At 49.3% G+C, this 19,803-nt stretch overlaps 1 protein-coding gene across 1 annotated transcript in view; it reads left to right on the forward strand.

Annotated features, from left to right (window-relative positions):
* Nucleotides 1–19,803, forward strand: part of VWF (von Willebrand factor) — a 137,338-nt gene that overhangs the window by 21,319 nt on the left and 96,216 nt on the right. The window contains 4 exon segments of the mRNA XM_035707072.2: nucleotides 12,413–12,629; nucleotides 14,529–14,651; nucleotides 15,523–15,634; nucleotides 16,436–16,482. Coding sequence (XP_035562965.2) covers nucleotides 12,413–12,629; nucleotides 14,529–14,651; nucleotides 15,523–15,634; nucleotides 16,436–16,482 — 499 coding nt within the window.

Here is a 19,803-nt window from a genome sequence, read left to right on the forward strand (position 1 = left end):
CTATTACTTTTAAGGAGTTCAAGAAGGGTTGTTATAAAGTGTAAATAGGAGGGTGAGGCCCCAAGGTCTTACCAGCATGTCAGCAGGAAGAAGGTTGCTTTATAGTCGGAGAAGCTGAGGAGGAAAAATGGGCAGGGTGGACCTGAGGTGTTCAACTCAGGCATGGTAACACTTTCCCAAGGCTGTGGTGGCACTTTGTCTCAAGTAAGTGGCTTACAACAATGGAAACATATTCTTTCATGGTTCTGGGGCCAGAAGTCTGAATTTAGTTTCCCTGTACCACAATCAAAATGTCAGTAGGGCTGCTCTCCCTCCGGAGGCTCTAGGGGAAAATCTTTCCTTTTCCAGCTCCTAGTGACTGTGTCATACCTTGGCTTGTGGCCACATCAATCCAGTTGCTACCTCTGTGGTCACATAGCCTCCTTCTCATCTGCGTGTGCCTCTGTCCTGAGACTCTTTCTTTCTTTAAAAAAGATTTTATTGATTTATTCATGAGAGACACAGAGGGAGAGGCAGAGACACAGGCAGAGGGAGAAGCAAGCTCCTTGCAGGGAGCCCAATGTGGGACTGGATTCCAGGACCTTGGGATCATGACCTGGGCTGATGGCAGATGCTCAACCACTGAGCCACCCAGGTACCCCATGGTCCCTATTTCTAACCACACGGTGGCTCATGAGCAGCTTCTTCCCCTACAGAGTTGCCCCTTACCATCCCACTACCAGAACCTTCCCCTTGGAGAGGAGGGGGCAGGACTGCCCACCACCTCTATCTTCTGTAGGAGAGGCCTTGTGCCATGGTGGGTGGGGTGTTGAGAGGATGATGCTTTAGGTGGGGAAAGACCTCACTCAGTGGATGACCCCTCTCCCCCTTGGGATCTGGCTGTTGGGGCTGAGAGAGGAGAAGCAGCATGGCTCCAGGGTGAAGTTAGGTCCCTGTCAGCATAGGGATTGCCCTACTGAGGCAGTGTGTAGTGACTCACTGCCTGGGGGATAAGGTTTCTTGGAGGTGTTATAAGTCAGCACCCTTGTGCAGGGAGTAACTGGGGACCTATCAGGAGCAGTGTCTGTAAGGGAGTGAGAGAGGCAGTGCTGGGCAGTGGAGAAGATGAATGGCCATGTACTTACAACTGAGGTCTCAGCCAATCCTTCAGGGAGCTCTGAAAGTCAGAGTGGCCCCGCTAGGCAAGCCTGAATGGTTGACCAGTTAGACTTTGGATGTAGGCTTCCTTTGGGTAGGGAAGTGGGACAGTTCTCTTGGACTGAGGGCAATGCCTGCAGAGTGACTCAGCTGCGAGCCCCTGCCAGCCAGCGCTCTTCACCATGAGGGGGTGAGTCCTTGGCTTAGAAGGGCATCCATTCCGCTCAGATATCCCCTGCGAGCCAGCAGCTTCTGAGCAGCTCTACCTCCCAGCCCCCACCCAGGGAGCAAGCACACTGGTCAGCCCACGGGTGTCAGCCCTGATGGGCGTCTACAGGCCACAGTGGGCCTCTACAGTTCTGCAGAGAGATGGCAAAACCAAACCATAGGAGGCTAAGTACCTGCCCAGAGTCACCAGCTAAGAAGCAGCAGAATCAATTCCGTCTCTGGCTCCCCCTTATCTGCTGTTCTGGCCACCTTGCCTCGGACTACTCATTATCTTTGCCTGTGGTCCTTGAGTTTTCCCTCAGGAGATGGTTTCCAGGATTCTTAGGGTTCCTTTCAGCTCTAGAACTCTGTGTGTTTCAGTGGATTGGGCTAGAGAGACAGTTTCCAGTAAGTCTTAATAAGCGTTCAGTGGATGGATAAATGCCGAGTCAGTGGTGTTATGTGTCTGGGGGTTAGGACTATCCCCATGGTATCCATCCCCCATCAGCTGCTTTCAGAAGTCCGATTTACCCAGCTCTGCAGGGAAGTAGAGAAACTCTAGCCCTCTCCTCCTCCAGGAGCAAAATAACACACACAAGTGTACACACACACACACACACACACTCTCTCCTACCTTAGCACAAGAGACCTTCTTTACTAGCTGGTTATTTGTGCCGTGTTTTCCATTTTCGTGGAACAATCTGATCTTCTAAACCAAGGGCTTTGTTAGGCATTGGAAAATATTCTAGCTTGATGTTTAGTCCAGCTGCCTAGATGGTAAACACAATTTCCAGTTCATAAACAAGCACATTCCAAATGCCTCTTTTTCTTGGGTTTCCAAGATTTTAGTGGTACTAGGTTTCTGGCTTGTCTGTAAACATCTGTGTCACCTGGAATGTAGCCCGGTACTGGCAACCGGCTAAGGCCGACCAAGTTCTAACACCCGGGAGGAGGGTGTTGTTGTGTGGAAGAGGAGTTTACTCTTCTTTCCAGGAAAACTTTTGAAATATCTGGTGCTTGCCCCTTGATTTTTTCTCATCTGTGGGCCTTGGCATTATGCTAAGGATATGGGTTTGGGATCAGGCCATTTCCTGGCTTTGTAACTCTGGGCGAGACACTTACCTTGTCTAAGGCTCAGTTTCTCCATACGCACAACAGACATAGGGAGAGTAACTGCTATGCAGAGTCACTGTAAGGATCAGAGAAGGAGAGTATGTGTAGAGTGTTTGGTGCGGTCGGGCTCAATTGCATAAGCTGTTCTTGTTATTATTAATTATTATTATTATTTATTGACTCCTGGCATCCTCCTGCTGTCATGATAGTGACACATGCATGAAGTTAGAAGGAGAGAAGTTTTTTTTTTAGCTTTTATTTATTTATTCATGAGACACACACACACACACACAGGCAGAGGGAGAAGCAGGCTCTGTGCAGGGAGCCCAATGTGGGACTCGGTCCCCAGACCCCAGGATCATGCCCTGAGCCAAAGGCAGACACTCAACCACTGAGCTCCCCAGGCATCCCAGGAGAGAAAGTTCCTACTCACATCCACGCTGAGGGGTGGGTGAGGGAAGCCAAATTTTCTTCTGGAGCTGCTTGGTAACCCAAGCGAATTTCAGACTGAGTGTCCTCCAGGAATCACATGCAGTGAGGGGCAGGAAGAGAGATTTTGATCATTTCTGTCTTTATTTCCTAACTCACTGTTTTGCAGCTGGCAGGTGGTTCACCCTGTCCTGGCCTCCAGTGTTCTCAGGCAGGAGCAGGGTTCAAGACAGGGGTGCCTCCACGGTGAGGTGGGGTTGCGGGTCACACCAGGCCCTCTCATACTGAATCGACTTTCTGAGGGCCTGGGCTTTGTCTCACTGTATTTTGCAAATGCAGACCACGCAGGGTAAGTGCTGGACAAGTATTCTCCCCGCCCTCGGAGTACAAAGGGCTCCCCTCACTTATCTGTAAGACGTGGGAGGGGAAGAGGGGATTTTCAAAGGAGAACCTGATACAGGCTGGCCCATTTGGGGAGGGAGACAACAGGGTGGGGGCTAAGAATCCATGAGAGAAGCCTGGTTTGTCTCCAGGGGCACTTGCAGGAGGCTCCAGCTGCAGGCTTGCTACTCACTTTGTCTCCTGGGTGCGATGAAGTCCTTACTAACCAGTGTCCTGGGAGCAACCTGAGAAACTGGTTACCAAGTTCTTAGTGCCTGGGCTGACACCCGCCAGCACCCCAGACCTCCCAAGGCATGGGCTTCTTTAAGCTCAGAACTAGTGTCAGGTTGTTTACCTCAGCAGACAGACCTGGCTTTGTCTCAGCCAATCGGGTTGTGTTCACCCAAGCCCGGAGCGGCGCTCATTGGCCAGGAAGCACAAGGACTCATCTCCTGGGAGGTGATTAGTGGAACTGTTCAGAGGCCTGCTGGGTCCCCAGGGCTCCCCCAGGGTTCAGAAGTCAGGTCTGGCAAATGGGCAGCACTCACAAGTGCTTGTCCTTGTGGCTCGAAGGACCATTTGCAGTGGCAGAGGGTTCTGGGGGGAAGATGACATTGACCTAAGAACTTTCTTGAGAGAAATCTATGCCCCCACTCTCTGGTGCTTTCCCTTCTTTCCAAGCTGGTAGCAAGGAGTCAGCTTATTCTGATCCAGGTCATATTACTTATACCTAGGGGATGAATGTTTCCTTGTTATGCCAACAAAACTCCCCTGAGCCTCTCTCCTGGGACTAAATAATGGCTTGTTTGATTGCACGCAGATTTACAGGGGTTTTTTTCCCCCCAGCTTTTGAAACAGAGGGCAGGACTGCTGGAGTCTGGACCTCAGGGTGCAGACCTAGTAATAAAAAGCCCCAAGCTCCAAATGCTCAGATAATTGATGTTAATTTGCAAGTAACTCTACTACACAATGAACATTTTAAGAAGATTCTTAGGTTGCCTTATATATTTTTTCTTTTTAAATTCCCATTCTGTTGGTCTGGATACTGACTGAACTTTATAAAGGGATCCTGGATCCTGTCCTTGTCCTCAGTCTTCACTACAACAGGAAGCCCAAGGCTGCAGCTAGTCCATCCAATGCTCTTGCTAATTAGAAAAAGATGCCTCTTCCTCAAGGCACTTTACCACTGCCTGTTGGAAAATTACCATAATAAACATTAGACATGTGCATAGAGTGTACATATACGTGTGTGGTGTCTACAGTGGGAAGGATAACCTCTCCACATGTTGCCACCATGCACTGGAGTGACCTGCAGACCTACTCTTTTTTTTTTTTTTAAGATTTTATTTATTTATTCATGATAGACACAGAGAGAGAGGCAGAGACACAGGCAGAGGGAGAAGCAGGCTCCATGCAAGGGGCCCGACCTGGGACTCGATCCCAGGACTCCAAGATCACACCCTGGGCCGAAGGCAGGTGCTAAACAGCTGAGCCACCCAGGGATCCCCTGCAGACCTATTCTCAGTGGCCAGGACCTTGACTTCGCTTCCACTGGGAAATGCTACTGCTGCAGCCATCCTCCCCGCCAGGATCACCTCCCCGCTCCCACCCTGACTGGGAAGGTCATCTCCTGCTTTTGCTGTTGCAATCTGAATGTGAGGCCACTTTTAGGCCTCTAGGCCCAAGAATTGTCTCTGTATGCCTCCCCAGAGTTGGTCCTCAAGATGACCAGTCTTTCTTAAGAAGACTGAGGATGCCACTGATCATTCGGCCGTCCAGTGGTCAATTGCCCAGTGGCAGCAACAGCCTCAGGCAGGTGTCTGCATCTATGATTCATCGATGTCAGGAATCATAGGCTTATAATAACTCAGAGGGGCAGTGAGCCTGTGTGCTTGTGGTGGGATGGGGGTGACCTTGACCAGTGTGCTTTCAGGATCTAGCCTTATAGCAGAGATCAGGGGCTGCCACAGGGTTTCAGAGATCTCCCCCTGCCCCCTCCCTCCCATCAAGTAGTACTTATCTGACAAACCCTTGAGGAGGATCAGATGAGGTCCTAGTACTCAAGCTTTCGGTTCAAATGCCTTCCTAACATAACAATTTCACAATCCTTTAACAAAATATTCCTTAAGTGGCTCTCTTTCCCTTTTCCTTCCCCCTGGTGAGGCAAGAATCCAATAGTGCCCATTCGTACGTGTTTATTGAGACATTCTGTGGGGCTTGGGTGACACTAAACTGCACAGGTTGGACCTGCAGTCTTGTTCAAGGGACAAACACCTATGGGAAGCTAAACAGCCATGAAAAAGAACAACATAAATGCCATCCTGGGTCAGTAGAATTGCCAAAAGAATGGTGAGTGGTATAGTGGCTCAAGGGATCAGCTACTAGCATGGAGCTGATGGATCTTTCCTTCCTGGGAACAGGATGAGTGGAGTGGTTCCATCTCAGGGCTTGGACAGAGCCCAGAGTGTCTGGGGATGGTGCTTGGCCCTTGTCTTGCCAGCCTGCTGAGACCTGCCCTGATCCCTGACAATTGCTCAGATAGCTCCCAGGAGACCGGGTAGAGGGTAAGGAAATTCCTTTGGGATATGGGGACTGACTTCTGTGACACATCTACTATTACCCTACTTCTCATGAGGGCTGTACCCCAATCATCTCAGATAGAGGAATGTCTAACTCTGCCAAAAAAAACCCCACACCCATTTGGTGGAAATCTATCGACCAGTTTCACAGGGGCTTTGTAAGCCAGATCTTGGAATGTGGGTGGGAGTCCCAGGCCAGCCAGAAGATATAAATAGAATCAGCAGCCCTCCCCCATCCATCCTTTGCTGGCTGACCAATGACAAACTTTGCCCTGCCACGAGGATGAATTCTTAAACCCACCACTCTGGACCTGTTCGGGCGCCAGGCGCCTCCAGACCTCCTCCAGTAGCAGTAGCAGGGCACCCACCCCAGGGCTGGAAAGATCAGGGCTTGGATGAACAATCTTGCACTTTATATATTAGCTTCTCCTTCCTTTGTTCACTTCAGTTCTAGGAATGCCCCCTCCCTTCTCCTTTGTCAGCTGTTTGGGAACAAACACAATAGCTAAGCTTTAGATCTCCTGCCACTGCTTTTTCTCCTCCCCGGCCCCTGGCCCCTCTGCGGCTGGGGATATGTGCTGCTTTTCTCTTCCCACCCCCTTCGAACCAGCTCAGCATCTCCAGGGGAGAGGCCTGGACTTCTTTAATGAACTGCAAATGTGATTAAGTTGGGCTGCAGTTGGGTCTGCACAGCCACCCAGGCAGGGTGAAGTCATGGGGTGACAGAGCTGGGGCTGGACCCTCCTGCCAGCCTCTGGCAGCACAGACAGAGATGAAGGAAGATAGAAGCAGCTGATGCTGGGCCCTGGAGTCAGGGACATGCTGGAAGGGTGCACATGAGCTGACTGGCGCTCGTGTCCCTGCACAAACAGTATAGCAGAGAACTGAGGAGAAGCCATTCTCGAGCTGTGTGGCTGCTGTTGACAACAGGCCAGTGACAATCACTATAAGCCCTAGATTGCCTTTCTTGTATCAGGTCATTTAGTTTTATTTTGCAGCAACCAGCTTCTGTAGGTATCACTGTCTGTGTTAGGGTTAGGTCCTGCCGTGAATGACCGGCCACCTACAGTAACAACGGCTTACGTGACATAGAAGTTCATTTCTCTCTTGGTTTAAAGAAGCTCGGGTGGGACATCCAGGGCCAGCACAGGAAGCCTTGGTGTCAGATCCAGGGTCCTTTGGTCTTGTTTCTCTGTTGTTGTTGTTGTTGGCATGGAGCTTCCACTTCATGGCCCAAGATGGCAGCTCATGCCCCAGGCATCACAACCGTATCCCAACAGTGGGAAGAGAAGGGGCTGAAAAAGAAGTACCCTGTCCTTTAGGGGATGTGGCCTGGAACGTACCCCATGATCCTTCTGCTTATATCCTACTGGGCAAAACTTAGTTGTGGCTACTCCCAGCTGGCTTCTTTATAGGGGAGGAAACAGAAATGCAGACACACACCTTGGAAGTGATGGGGTTGGGACTGTAGTACAACCACGCTTCTAAAACCTGTGCTCTATCTGCTGTATTACAGTTGTCTAATCTGGTGTGAGCCAACAGATGGGGAGGATGGGGGCAGGGAGGAAAACCATGTAAATTGTGGTCTGGTGACAGGTGACTGGCGTGTGGGTTGGAATCAGGCTTCGAACCCTCCTCTCTACAGTAGTTTGTGAACTACGTAGTCTGATGACCCCCTGACACTCTTAAAAATAATAGAAGATGTGAAAGAGATTTCTCTATGGATTACCTATTGATGATGGATTTGGATTATCTTCTGATATGTACTATATTAGATCATAAAACTGAGACATTTACAACATACTCATTTAAAAATAATGAACACATTATATTTAACAAGATGGTATCTTTTAAATAAAAGCAAGTAAAAATTCCAAACAGAAAATTGGGTAGAGAGAAGAATGGCATTGTTTCACAGTTTTGCAAATATCTTTGCTATCTTGCTTAAGAGACATCAGCTGGAGTCCCACATCAGTGTCTGTAGTCAGTCTGTGGTGTGATCACTTATCATCATGGAGCCTCTGGATAATTCCACTGTGTACTCATGAAAGAGTGAGAGCCCAAAGGCCAAATAACATCTTAGTATTATTATAAAAATAGTTTTGATCTTCTGGAGCCCTGGAAGGATTTTGGGAGTCTATAGGGGTTTTCTGGACCAACCACACTTTGTGAACTACTGATCTAGGAATGCTTTCCTCTCTCCATGCCTCAGTTTCCCAATCTGAAAGACTGTTTATCTTGCCTTTCTCTGAGGAGCTGTATGTTCTCTGAAGGTGTTGCAGGCTTATGCAGGGCCAGTGTGTGGGAGCGGGTGCCGAGGTGGTTCTGAAACAACTTCATTTGCTCTGGGGACATTGATGATGTGTGAGATGGGGAGCAGGGGTGGAGGGATGAGCTGGAGAGTAGCAGGATCAGATCCTGGAAGACGCTGGCCCTGCAGCCTATCTAAGGAGCTAGAAGTTTGCCCTTTAAGCTGAGGTGGGAACAGTCAGATTTGCCTTATTTACTAACTTGGGCACATGCTAGAGACCTTGAGGCCACATGTCCAGTGTTTGTTGAGTGAAGGTTTGGTTGCCTCCTACCTGCCAACATCTCTCCCCAGGGTCTGAGAGGACATGATGTGGGCCCCATCTCAGACTTATTTGTCTCAGGACCTGGCCTGGCCTTGCGGGGCTACCTGCGGTGGAGCAGGGAAGGCCGGGAGGCAGAGGTAGCAAGCTAGATGTGCCACCATGCTCCACCGTGAGGCCCTCAGACTGTGGTTACCCCAACAAGCCAATTTCAGGCCAGAGCAGAGCAGAGGAAGACCAGAGAGCAAGACGGGAAGACAGACTTTTCCGTTTGTCTCTGTTGAGAAAGAAATCCTAGCCAGATTATCAGGTGCACAAATAAAGGCCAAAGGCATTGTTCTAAGGAGGGAGGTGGCTGTTTCTGCAGAAATCCACTCCCATCCTGCAGGCGAATAAGCAGAAAACACCCTTCTTGCTATAGCTTTCTGTAAACCATTTAATATCTCAAGGGACCTCCCAGGAAATGTGCTGGAGCACTGGTCCCACTTTTCCTCTGAGCAGGGAACAGACAGATTTGGGCCAGCTGGAGATGGGCCATGCTGGACTCTGCCCCATAGTGCTCTCAAAGTGGAAGGGGATGCCTGGATTCCTGGGTCTCTTCTTTTCTCTGGTTGACGGTGTGCTGTGCTGGTGAGAACCCTAGATGCCTGGTCCCTGTCCCTGTGGGAGTGTCCTGTGATATGGCCAGACCACTGTCCTACAGCCCAGGTGATGGCAGCATCACTAGAAAAAACTCATGTGTTGCCTTTTTGGCTTTTTGTTTTTTTTGTTTTTTTTTGTTCCAAGTTGTGAGTAAAGAGAAAGGTAGGCAAGGGCCTGAGCATCTGGCCCTCTCCGGGGACACTCTTGGATGCCCTTTCAGAGTCCAGGAACATCACTTTCTAAGGGGCATATCTCATGGGGTAGGCAATGTAGCAGAATGGAAAGAACTGGACATAGGCCTCAGCGTCCTCCTCTGAGCCTTAGGAGAGTCTGAGACCTGCCTATCGCAAAGAAGAGTGGGTCCCTCCTCCATCCCCCCGCTGGAAAGAAACCCACTTTGGTTGGGAGCAGTGTGAGCCTCTCAAATAAAAGATTAATGAGAGCAGCCCCTCTGTTCACTGCAATGTCCTTAAGATACTAGTAAAGTGATCATGTTATCATGGCAACCATTTGTCCCTATTTAGCCCAGTCTCCCCCAGGCGGATACAGGGGGACAGGACAAAGATGCCCTCTGTCCTGCTGCTGAGCTGCCTGCCATTCTGGAGGACAAGCCTACTGCAGAAGGGACAGTGGGAGGGACCTCTCTGGTGGCCAGGAGATCCTCGGTGATGATATGATACGGAGTCATCATTTTTTTGGTGAAACCTTTATCCGTATGATTTCATTCAATCTCCACTCTACCATCTCATCATGTAGGAACTGTCATCCCTATTTGACAGAGGAGCAGGGCTTAAGAAAATAGCCCAAGGTCACACAGGTGGAAGAGGCAAAACTCAGATCTGGAGCCGTGAAGTTATAATAAGTCCAGGGCAGGACTCTTCTTGGCACGCTCTTCAGAAACCTCGGGTTCGCCTGTGTAAAATACCCGGGGTGGCAAACGGCAAGACCTCGGTGGCCAGGGTCCCCTGGTCCACTACAGTGGGTCTTCATTCATCAATGGCTTGCTCAGGGCACGAAGTGCCTGTTGGGATCATTCCCATGTTACTCAAGGACACCCCTCTCCAGCGAGGTGCGGAGATTTGCCTCAGTCCCCATCGCCAGGAGGTGGCAGGCCGGGCTTCAGCCTGCGGTGGCTGTGGAGTGTCCAACCTGATGGCAGGTAAGCCAGAAAGGTGGAGTCGTGGAGGGAGCAGCCGCTCTCAGCTGCTGGCTTCCGAGATGAGGAGCTGCTCGCTGTGGTCTTTGCCCGCAGGTCTGTAATCCCCCAGCCCAGGCTGCTGTGGCTTTTCTGACAGGTGCAGCCACACCTGACTGCTTGGGCACCCCGCGGGGCCCTGGGCCTCCTTCTGAGGCCCCCACACCCAGGCCTGCTGTGGACTGGGGCAGCTGTGACATTCTGCCTGCTTCCTAGTGCTGATGCCAGACTCTGAGTCCCTGTGGGCAGGGCGTGGATTTTCCCGAGGACGCAGCTTATCCCTGGTGTGGCCAGGGCGCTTCTTGTGGGTGGTGAGCCGCACTGGAGCAGACCGCTGTCCCTCTGGGCTTTCCATGGTCCCTCCATGCAAAAGAGCCCCTCAGTCCTGACCCCTGGCTCTTGGTTGCTCTGGCCATCCTTCTGTACGGTTTGAGCAGATCGATTTCCTTCCCTTCGAAACAGATCGTTTCTTCCCTCCTTTTTACTGTCCCCTTTACTCACACTGATTTACTCTGATTTATCCTTCAAGGCTCAGCCTTCCATTTATTTTATTTTATTTTTAAATTTTATTTTATTTTATTTATTTTTTTCAGCCTTCCATTTAAATGCTCTTGCACTTCTTTCTACTTCTTTCTTTTTGGCTGAAGGTTTTTTTTTTTTTTTTTTAAGTTTTTATTATTTACTTACTTACTTTTAAAAGTAGGCTCCATGTCCATCGTGCAGCTCAAACTCACGACCCTGAGATCAAGAGTCACGTGCTCTATGGACTGAGTCAGCCAGGCACCCCCTTAACTGAAGGTTTGAAGTCTGTTCACTACCTCTCTGCTCAGGGAGCATGTCTATGCATAAAAGGGCTGATGCCCCAGTGGGCGGGGGGGGGACCTGTGGTGACAATACTGTACTGTGTCAAGTCCCAGACATGTCATTGTTCCATCTGCCACTAAGAAAAGCTGAGGAACAGAGAGAAGAAAGCAGAAAATAATGGAGAGAGAGGGAGAGAAATCACAGCAGGAGGCCTATTATCAGGGTCAGTGATTATTCAACTCAGTGACCTGATTTCCTGTAAAAATATAGTAAACAAATTAAAAACTAATCCTTTTATGCATTCTATAGATTCTCTTTGGGGTTTTGTATTGGTCAATATTCTGATGCAGAGAAGAGATTCCACTTTAGACAATTGGAATAAAAAGGATTTATTATAGCAGCTAGATGGCTTACAGGTTATTAAAGTGGCTGAATAAAAATCTGTAGGAGGGGATTCCAGAATCCATTCTCAAGTCTAGAAGAAAAACAGCTGCTGCCAATTGAAGTGTAATATCAGTTGGAAGATGCACTCCAACTTCAGAGATTTATTTTGTTACGTAAAGAAAACTTTTATTTGCAGCAAATAAGGAGATCACAGGGAATGACTTCCAAAACTGTGACTCCCAACTTCAGAGATTTTAAATTGCAAAAAAAGAAAAAGTAAATGTGCATTTAGAATCATTAAAACACAGAATGCAGAGATGTTTACAAGTACAATATGTAGGAGTGTTTACCTGGCAGAGGATCTCCAGGACATTTCTGAGAATCCTAGCTTGTGTTTGCTGATGAGAACTGATCCCGTCTGCCACCAGGAATCACCTAATGAACATTTGGAAAACCTATCCCTGAACTCCACCCCAGATACACTGAATTTGAATTTCAGCAGTGTTTGCTTTATGAAACTCCTTGTACCATTTCCTCCTGTATGGTGGGGAAGACCCAGTCGGGGAGAAGAGGAGGCTAGGTCAGTGGGAAGCAGACACCGATGGCCATTCCTTGATGGCCTGGGTCGGTGCCCAGCACCTTTCTGCTCTGTGCTTGCCTAGGATCCCCCCTGCTGCTGCTGTCCAGAGACCCTGGGCTCTGCATGTTCAGGGCTCAGTCTGGGAAGTAACTTTAGTCTCCAGCCACTTCTTGTAGCATGAGTTCAACATCTGTGCTTTGATGGATACAGCTGTTTAATTTGACAAATGTTGACAAGCACCTACCCGGTGCCTATGTGATGGAGCTTCCCTGGTTTTCCTGGCGGGGCTGGCTCTCCACGGAGCCACATTCAGGAGGGCACTAATCCAACGCACTGTCGAGCCAGGGCTGCATGGGTGCTGTCCTCACTGCCTGGCTTCTCGTTCCTGCAGGTCCTGTGGGAGCAGTGCCAGCTCCTGAAGAGTGCCTCGGTGTTTGCCCGCTGCCACCCGCTGGTGGACCCTGAGCCTTTTGTCGCCCTGTGTGAAAGGACTCTGTGCACCTGTGTCCAGGGGATGGAGTGCCCTTGTGCGGTCCTCCTGGAGTACGCCCGGGCCTGTGCCCAGCAGGGGATTGTCTTGTACGGCTGGACCGACCACAGCGTCTGCCGTAAGTCAGTGGCCCACGCTCCCAGCTGGGGCTGAGTGCTGTCTGTCCTGGGGTGTCCCCAGGGAAGCCCTTGGGCTGTGTCACCATCCTGGACCTTTGCCACACCCCAACTGGCCAGTGCCTACAGGGCCGATTGTGCCTGGGCCACCTGATCACGGACGGCTGGCCCACAGGGGGCATCCCTTCCCTTAAAGGCTATAGCTGGGAAGGCCTTCCTGGGCCTGTCCAACAGCCTCTGTTCTTTTTTAAATTTTATTTATTTCATTTTTATTTATTTATTCATGAGAGACACACAGAGAGAGGCAGAGACACAGGCAGAGGGAGAAGCAGGCTCCCCAGCAGGGAGCCTGGTGTGGGACTCAATCCCAGGCCCCTGGGGATCACGCCCTGGGCAGAAGGCAGATGCTCACTGCTGAGCTACCCAGGTGTCCCCACTAGCCTCTGTTCTAAGCCAAGCCTCCCTCAGCATCCGTGACTCCCTCCAGAAATCTATTCCCTGGACTCGGAAAACCTTTCCCTGCCTTTGGGGGAGATCTCAATTGTCCTGATTTCAAGTCACGTCTTCACCGCCTGCTAGTCTGAATTGATGAGGAGCAGGGAGTTGTCCACACTGTCCCTGGCGGCGTGATCTTGCAGAGCTTGGCGGGCTCTCAGTATATGAGCCCTTCCCTTTTATTAAACCAGCCTTTTCTCCTCCTGGTAGTGCAGTGCTCTCCTTTACCTCCACCTGACCTCGTGACACCTGTGGTTTGGATCTCCCAATCTTCCTAGGTCCCTAGTCACTGTCACCATACCCAAATTATCGTAATTATGTAGGATCTTCGGTGGTTATCTTGTAAGGACACTCCTCTCTCCCCAAACTTTCCATGGATCACAAGCCATGCAGAGGGACAATCTGGAATAATTACACAGGTCATTCTGGCTGATGGAGACAGAACAGCCAGCCAAATATTTACACCACACACATGTTTTTCAGTGTGTGTTTTTTCAGCTTATAAATTAGAGCTTTTATCTTTGCTGTGGGGGTGTGAGAAGGTGGCTATTAGCAGCTGGTTTCTCCTCTGTAAGATGGAGTGGCTGTTGGTTTTTCTAGGTCTTTGAAGATAGGGTGGGGGGAGATGCCTGGTGGCATCCTGGAGAAGAAGAGGTTTAGAGCAATGGTTTGATGTTGTGAAGCTCAGGAAAGATCATCGGTATGTTGCGGTTCATGAGCTGCTCTAAGCATCAATCAGCCATAGGGTTGAGACACAAAGGAGGGGAACCAGTTCTTGCCCAGGAGGTGCTGGGTCCAGCGGTGGGAGGACAGACACCTAGGTGATAAGGTTCTGAAGATAGTCCTGCAGCACAGTAGAAAATAAATATGGAACATGTCACCCATGCAGGGAAAGTGGGCATGGATGGTGTGTACCCTGTGCTGGGCTGGGGCCTTTGACTGAGGCCAATTTTATGAGGAAGGGGAGCCTTCAGAGGAGGGATGTGATGGAAGATACCACTTACCCTTTGCTTGGCCCCAAGAGGACATTTATTTTAACCCAGAGGAGTTTGGTATTACCTCGAGGGGGTTTTAGGTGAAAGGACAGAGCATAGGGGAACAACAACAACAAAATACCAAGCCTTTAGTGGAAAACAGATGACCTGGGGGAAGGGGTGGTCCCAGGTGACCCTGCTGAGTCTTAGCCCTACAAGAAGGAAGATGTTCCTTCAGGGAGGGGTGGTTGCACTGTGGTCTTGGAGGGCACGTCGGCCATTGGGTTGCCATTGGGGTGGAGATGGTCCCTGGAGCCCTGAAGACAGAAGGGGTTAGACGAAAGAGCATAGAGGGTCTGAGTATGGTGTGGCTTATGAGGTGCTCTCTGGGAAGGAGCTGCTCTTGGGAGATTCTTGGGTCTTTCGTTTCAGGACCAGCATGCCCTGCTGGCATGGAGTACAAGGAGTGCGTGTCCCCTTGCACCAGAACTTGCCAGAGCCTTCATGTCAAAGAAGTGTGTCAGGAGCAATGTGTAGATGGCTGCAGCTGCCCCGGTAACAAACTTCTCACTTTATTCACAAATCCGAGACCTTTTCAGTGCCCTTGGCTTGGGGAAGCCAGATGAAGGCCACTTGTGTTTGTTGCCCATTGCTGAAATCAGAAGCCTTTTATTTATTTTTAAGAAGTCTTTGTACCGACTGATCGGGATGGAGCTGGTGTTTATTTTTAATTTCTGTTTTCCCGTTGTACTATATCCATGAAAGCGCATGTGTCTAGGAAACAGAAGGACAGGCTGGGCTCCGACAGTGACTTTGTTTGGGGAGCACGTGACCTGATCTGAGCAGAAACAAATCCTCAGTTGAGTGTCAGGGAACCGGTCTGGGCGAAAGATATTTTAAAATGTCTCCTGGGTTTGCCATGTGACCTCAGCTGAAAAAGAACTTTGCACTAGAAAGTTTTTCTCAGGAGGGGCCATGTGGGCTTTGGTGGAAAATGCTGTTTAATTACTGAGAGTGAGGCCTGTGTGTTTTGACTAATGGCTTCCCCACTGGAAGATCTTGAACACAACTCTTGCCTCCTTTCGTCATCTGTGCCAGGAGATTAATAATGCTGTCTTTTTCATTGCATTAATGTGAAAGGTAAGAGTCATACAACAAGTTCTTCAAGCGTGCTGGGAGAAGCTCTCGGCCTAGGCTCATGCCTTCATCACTGGTGGACCTTGGGCAAGGCTCTTTCCCCCAGTTCTTTGCCAAAAGAGAGATGAATAATCCCCCTCCCCCACTAATGGGAAGGAGCTACATCACAGAACAGGTTCTTTGAGCTTCCTGCAGAAGCCCAAAGCTGTGATCACCCACAAGGATTCTGTAGCTGTGAGATGAGTAATGATGATAAGTTGAGTCTTTGTCTTGATGCCCTTGAACCCAGAGGGCCAGCTCCTGGATGAAGGCCACTGCGTGGGAAGTGCTGAGTGTTCCTGTGTGCATGCTGGGCAACGGTACCCTCCGGGCGCCTCCCTCTTACAGGACTGCCACACCTGGTACCTGGGGCTGCGCTGTGTGGTCTGGGAGGGACTGCGGTGGGGGGCGGATAAGAAGAGGATGGCAGGAGAGGCAGGTGCAGGTGCAACAGGATCAGTCTGGGCAGAGGGACAGGAGGGAGAAGAGTTTGAGATGCCAGGGTGGGGCAATCAATGAGGAGGAGGAAGGATGGGCTGAGAGGAGGGGGCGGGGAGGAAAGGACCATTTACATGCAAACATTGTCTCTAGCTTCCCTCCAAACTACGCTTTAATTAATGCGTCTTTCTGAAGAAGGGCTATATGACAGCCACCACACCACAGGCCGTTCTCTCCTTGAAGACATAAGTGCTCTTGTTCCATCTCCAGGCCTCTTCCCTTTGCTGTCTTTTCCTGCTGGGCTGTCTTCCAGGAGCCTCCATGGGCTGCCCAGTGGGGGGTCTGCATGGTACACCTTTCAGCAGTCCTCTCTTCTCCTAGCTGTATAGGGGGTGAGGTGGGGGGTTGGAGGTGGGGAGGGCAGCTGGGGGGGTAGGAATTTCATTGCTCAGGGGCTGGGTGGATTTTCAGGAACATTGGGTCCTCTAGGTTTTCCTCTCATCTCTCCATCAGGGTTTCTCCCCTTGGCCTTAGCTCCAAGACCCCTCTGGCCACAGCCCTGTGCTCTTCACCTTCAGCCTCATAAAGATCCCCCTAGTACCAGCTCCTTTTTTTCCCCAGATCTCTCCCTTTGGGGGCTGTAGGATCTGTGATGGGCTCTAGATCTGTTCATGTGCCCTTGTGTTTGCACGATGACCCATGACCTGTGCTTCTCTCCCCAATAGCATTTGCCGAAATAGCCTGTGGATCTGCAGCAATGAAGAATGCCCAGGTAGGCCACCTTCCGCTCTTCTCCTCCCTTCTCGGAAGGGAACTAACGGTATGTTGCCCTTGCTAGACTGGGTGGGCCGAATCTCAAGGCAAAGAGAAGGCGGCCTCTGCACAGGCTGGATACAACCCCCTGACCACAGCTCTGGCTTTGGATCCCAGCTCTGCTACCCGCCTCACGGGCCAGCAGAGGGACACCCTGCATAGCTGAAAGGCGAGAATGCACCTGGGCTCAGGTTTTATTGTCCTTTTCTTCTCACCTGTTTGCTCAAAGGATTATGGTTCAGTGAGCTGTAAGAACCAGAGGGTCACAGTCTACTAAACAAAGATGATGCAAATCCTTTGGAAATTAAGAGGAAGAAGGGCCAGGTGATTCTTTATGTTCAAAGTGAGAAGTTTCTGGAATGTCTGACAGGAAGATCTTAGAATGGCCTACGAGCTAAGAAAATCAGACCTCCAAATGATTTCTTCTACCTCCCTCCCTCCCCGGAAATCTCTTAGGAAAAGTTGCTTTATAATCTCTGCCCTTTACTTGGTCTTCTGTTTGGCCCCAAATCTATTCTGTTTGCTGCAAACTTTGCCCATTTGAGGCTCCCTTCTGCCTCACCCTCCAATAACCCTGGCTCTTCTCCTGATAATTTTCCTCTTTGTGATCACTCACACGGTGTTTGCTATGTGTTAGGCTCTGTGGAAACACTTTACACATGGCCTATGAGGCAGGTACAGTTTATTCTAGGTTTACAAAAGAAGAAGCAGAGCCAGAGATTACATAACTTGCTCAATGTCACACAGCTGGTAAGAGACAATGACAGGACTCAAACTCACAACTATCTGATTGCTGCTTTTGCCCTTATGTTTACTCTCTTTCCTTGATCTATTCCTTTGTAGGTATGTCTTTGCCATCCTTCATGGGCTCTGGAGAGGTCCCATGTTTAGTTAAAGGCCAGCTCAGCCTCAGCTCTTATGCAGGATACTATTTTTTGAGTTCCCATGGGTTATAGAGTGCAATAAAAAAGCTGCAAGGCAAACAGCCGGCTAAAGGGCTCCCCTCCCTTTAGCCCCAAGAGGCCATTTGGCTTTGGTGGGCTGATGGGGCTTGAACATGGGTACTGGGATCATATTTGGGGCCTGTTGGCTGGAGGGTCACTTAGGACCTTGCGTAGTGCTCACCACATTGGGAAAATTCTGGAACTAGATGGAAAGTGGGCATTAGGGCTAGGTCAATTAGTCTACCAGCCAGTTTACCTTCTATGCAATTCTTAAAGGAAGCATGAAGAACAAAAGATTGTTCTTCCAAGGGATATTAATGTTCCAATTTAACATCATCCCACCCTGTGAAAAACCTAAGCAACCCTTCGAAAGACATGAAGTTGCTGCCAATGACTTAAAAAAAAGTTAATGTCTAAATAATAAGCATTCATTGTATAAGATCTGTGAGCCACAATGGATGGAATTAGGAATTTGTTTATTGTCTTTTGTTAGACTACCAGATTAGGAATTCTTTCTTTTCTTTTCTTTTCTTTTTTTTTTAAGATATGTATTTATTTGAGAGACAGAGAGAGAGTAGGGAAAAGGCAGAGGGAGAGGGAGAGAGAGAATCTCAAGCAGACTCCCCACCAAGCACAGATCCCTGTTTGGGGCATGATCCCACAACCCATGAGATCATGATCTGAGCCAAAATCATGAGTCCAATGTTCAACCAACTAAGGCACTCAAACAACTAAGGCACTCCCAGATTAGGAATTCTTAATAACTACTTTCTATATGGAGTATCTTCTACCTATCCATCTATCTGTCCAACCAACCAACCAACCAACCAACCAACCAACCAGCCATCCATGCAAACCTCTATCTGTCCATCCATTGCTCTTCTAACCATCCATCCAACAATGATTTGAACACTCACTATGCATATGATGGAATGCTTGGTCTGGGGCAGACAATACAATCCTCTGGTATTCAGTTCAAAACCTAGAAGATAGTTTTGCCGAGGATGTAAGAAATTTTCTCGATGCCTTGATGGAAATATAACCAGTTCCAACTCTACTGCAGTCTACTGAGTGGTTTGATATTTTGCCAACACAATCACTAAGCTCTTCCTCTGTATATTCAAAGCCTCAGCTCTGACCCTCTTTTTCTAGTTCTGGAGTTTAGTTGGTCATCTCCCACTCCATTTCTACGTGTAGCACATAGACATATTTCCATAACTTGCCGTGATTCAGTTGTAAGGGGGGCTGTCTTATGCCCCCAGTGTGACAATTGCTGGTAGAGCTTCTGATGGGAAGGTTCTAGAAGGGGATATGCTTGACTCTGCTAGCATAGCAAAGAGCAAGCTATGGTTTGCCCACAATCCCTGCAAGAGCTGATATTGTGAATCTTAGAAATAGAGAGGGGTTTTGATTCTCTGGAGTAAGATGAGAGTGTACTGGTCGTCTATTGTTGTGGAACAAATTACCTCAAACTTAGCAAACAGCAAACATTCATTATCTTACAGTTTCTGTATGTCAGGAACCTGGGTATGGCTGAGTCTGGCCCAAGATTTCTCATGAAGTTGCAGTCAAGTCTTTGGCTTGCACTGTGGTCTTATCTGAAGGCTCTGTTGCGACTTTGAAGCTCAGTCATGTGATGGTTGGCAGGCCCTGGCGCCTCACCTTGTGGACCTCTTGTGAAGGGATGCCTCGTGACATGATAGCTAGCTTCTTCTAGCGTGAGTGACCTCAGAGAGAGTGAGGGAGAGCAGCCAAGACAGAAGCCATGGTCTTTTAAAAACCCAATCTCTGAAATGACATCCTTCACTTCTGCTGTATTATATCTACTAGAAATAAGTCAAAGTATCCAGTCCATGTTCAAGGTGAGGGGATCACACGACGTCATGAATACAAGAGGTGGGACCATGGTGGGGAGCATCTTAGAGGCTTCCTGGCTCAGGGAGTGTGGTGGATGGGGAGTGGGAGGGAAGAGAAATTGCCCAAAAGAGCATCAGGGGGAGGATATGGAGCATATATGGGGAGGGCTAGAGCTTAAATACTCCTTAGGCCTTCACTGCCCTCTGTATTCCTCTGTTCCTGTTAGGAGTTAGGGCAGCTCCAAGCAAAGCTGTGGTTTACCCCAAACTTCCCTTTCTGTAACCCCAAGCTTCTCTTCCTCTTCCTTTCCTCTGCAACACATACTTCCCAGAAAAGTTCTGCCAATTTGGTTCCCATCGAACTGTAAATGTTTGGGCAGGGTCAACGAGGGAGGATCATGCTTATCCACAGGGACTATTCCTCGAATAAATAAAGCCCTGGTTAGTATTTCAAACTCCTGATGGAAGAGTGTGGAAGGT

This window comes from Canis lupus, chromosome 27, assembly GCF_003254725.2.
Source record: "Canis lupus dingo isolate Sandy chromosome 27, ASM325472v2, whole genome shotgun sequence".
In the NCBI taxonomy this organism is placed as follows: Eukaryota; Metazoa; Chordata; class Mammalia; order Carnivora; family Canidae; genus Canis; species Canis lupus.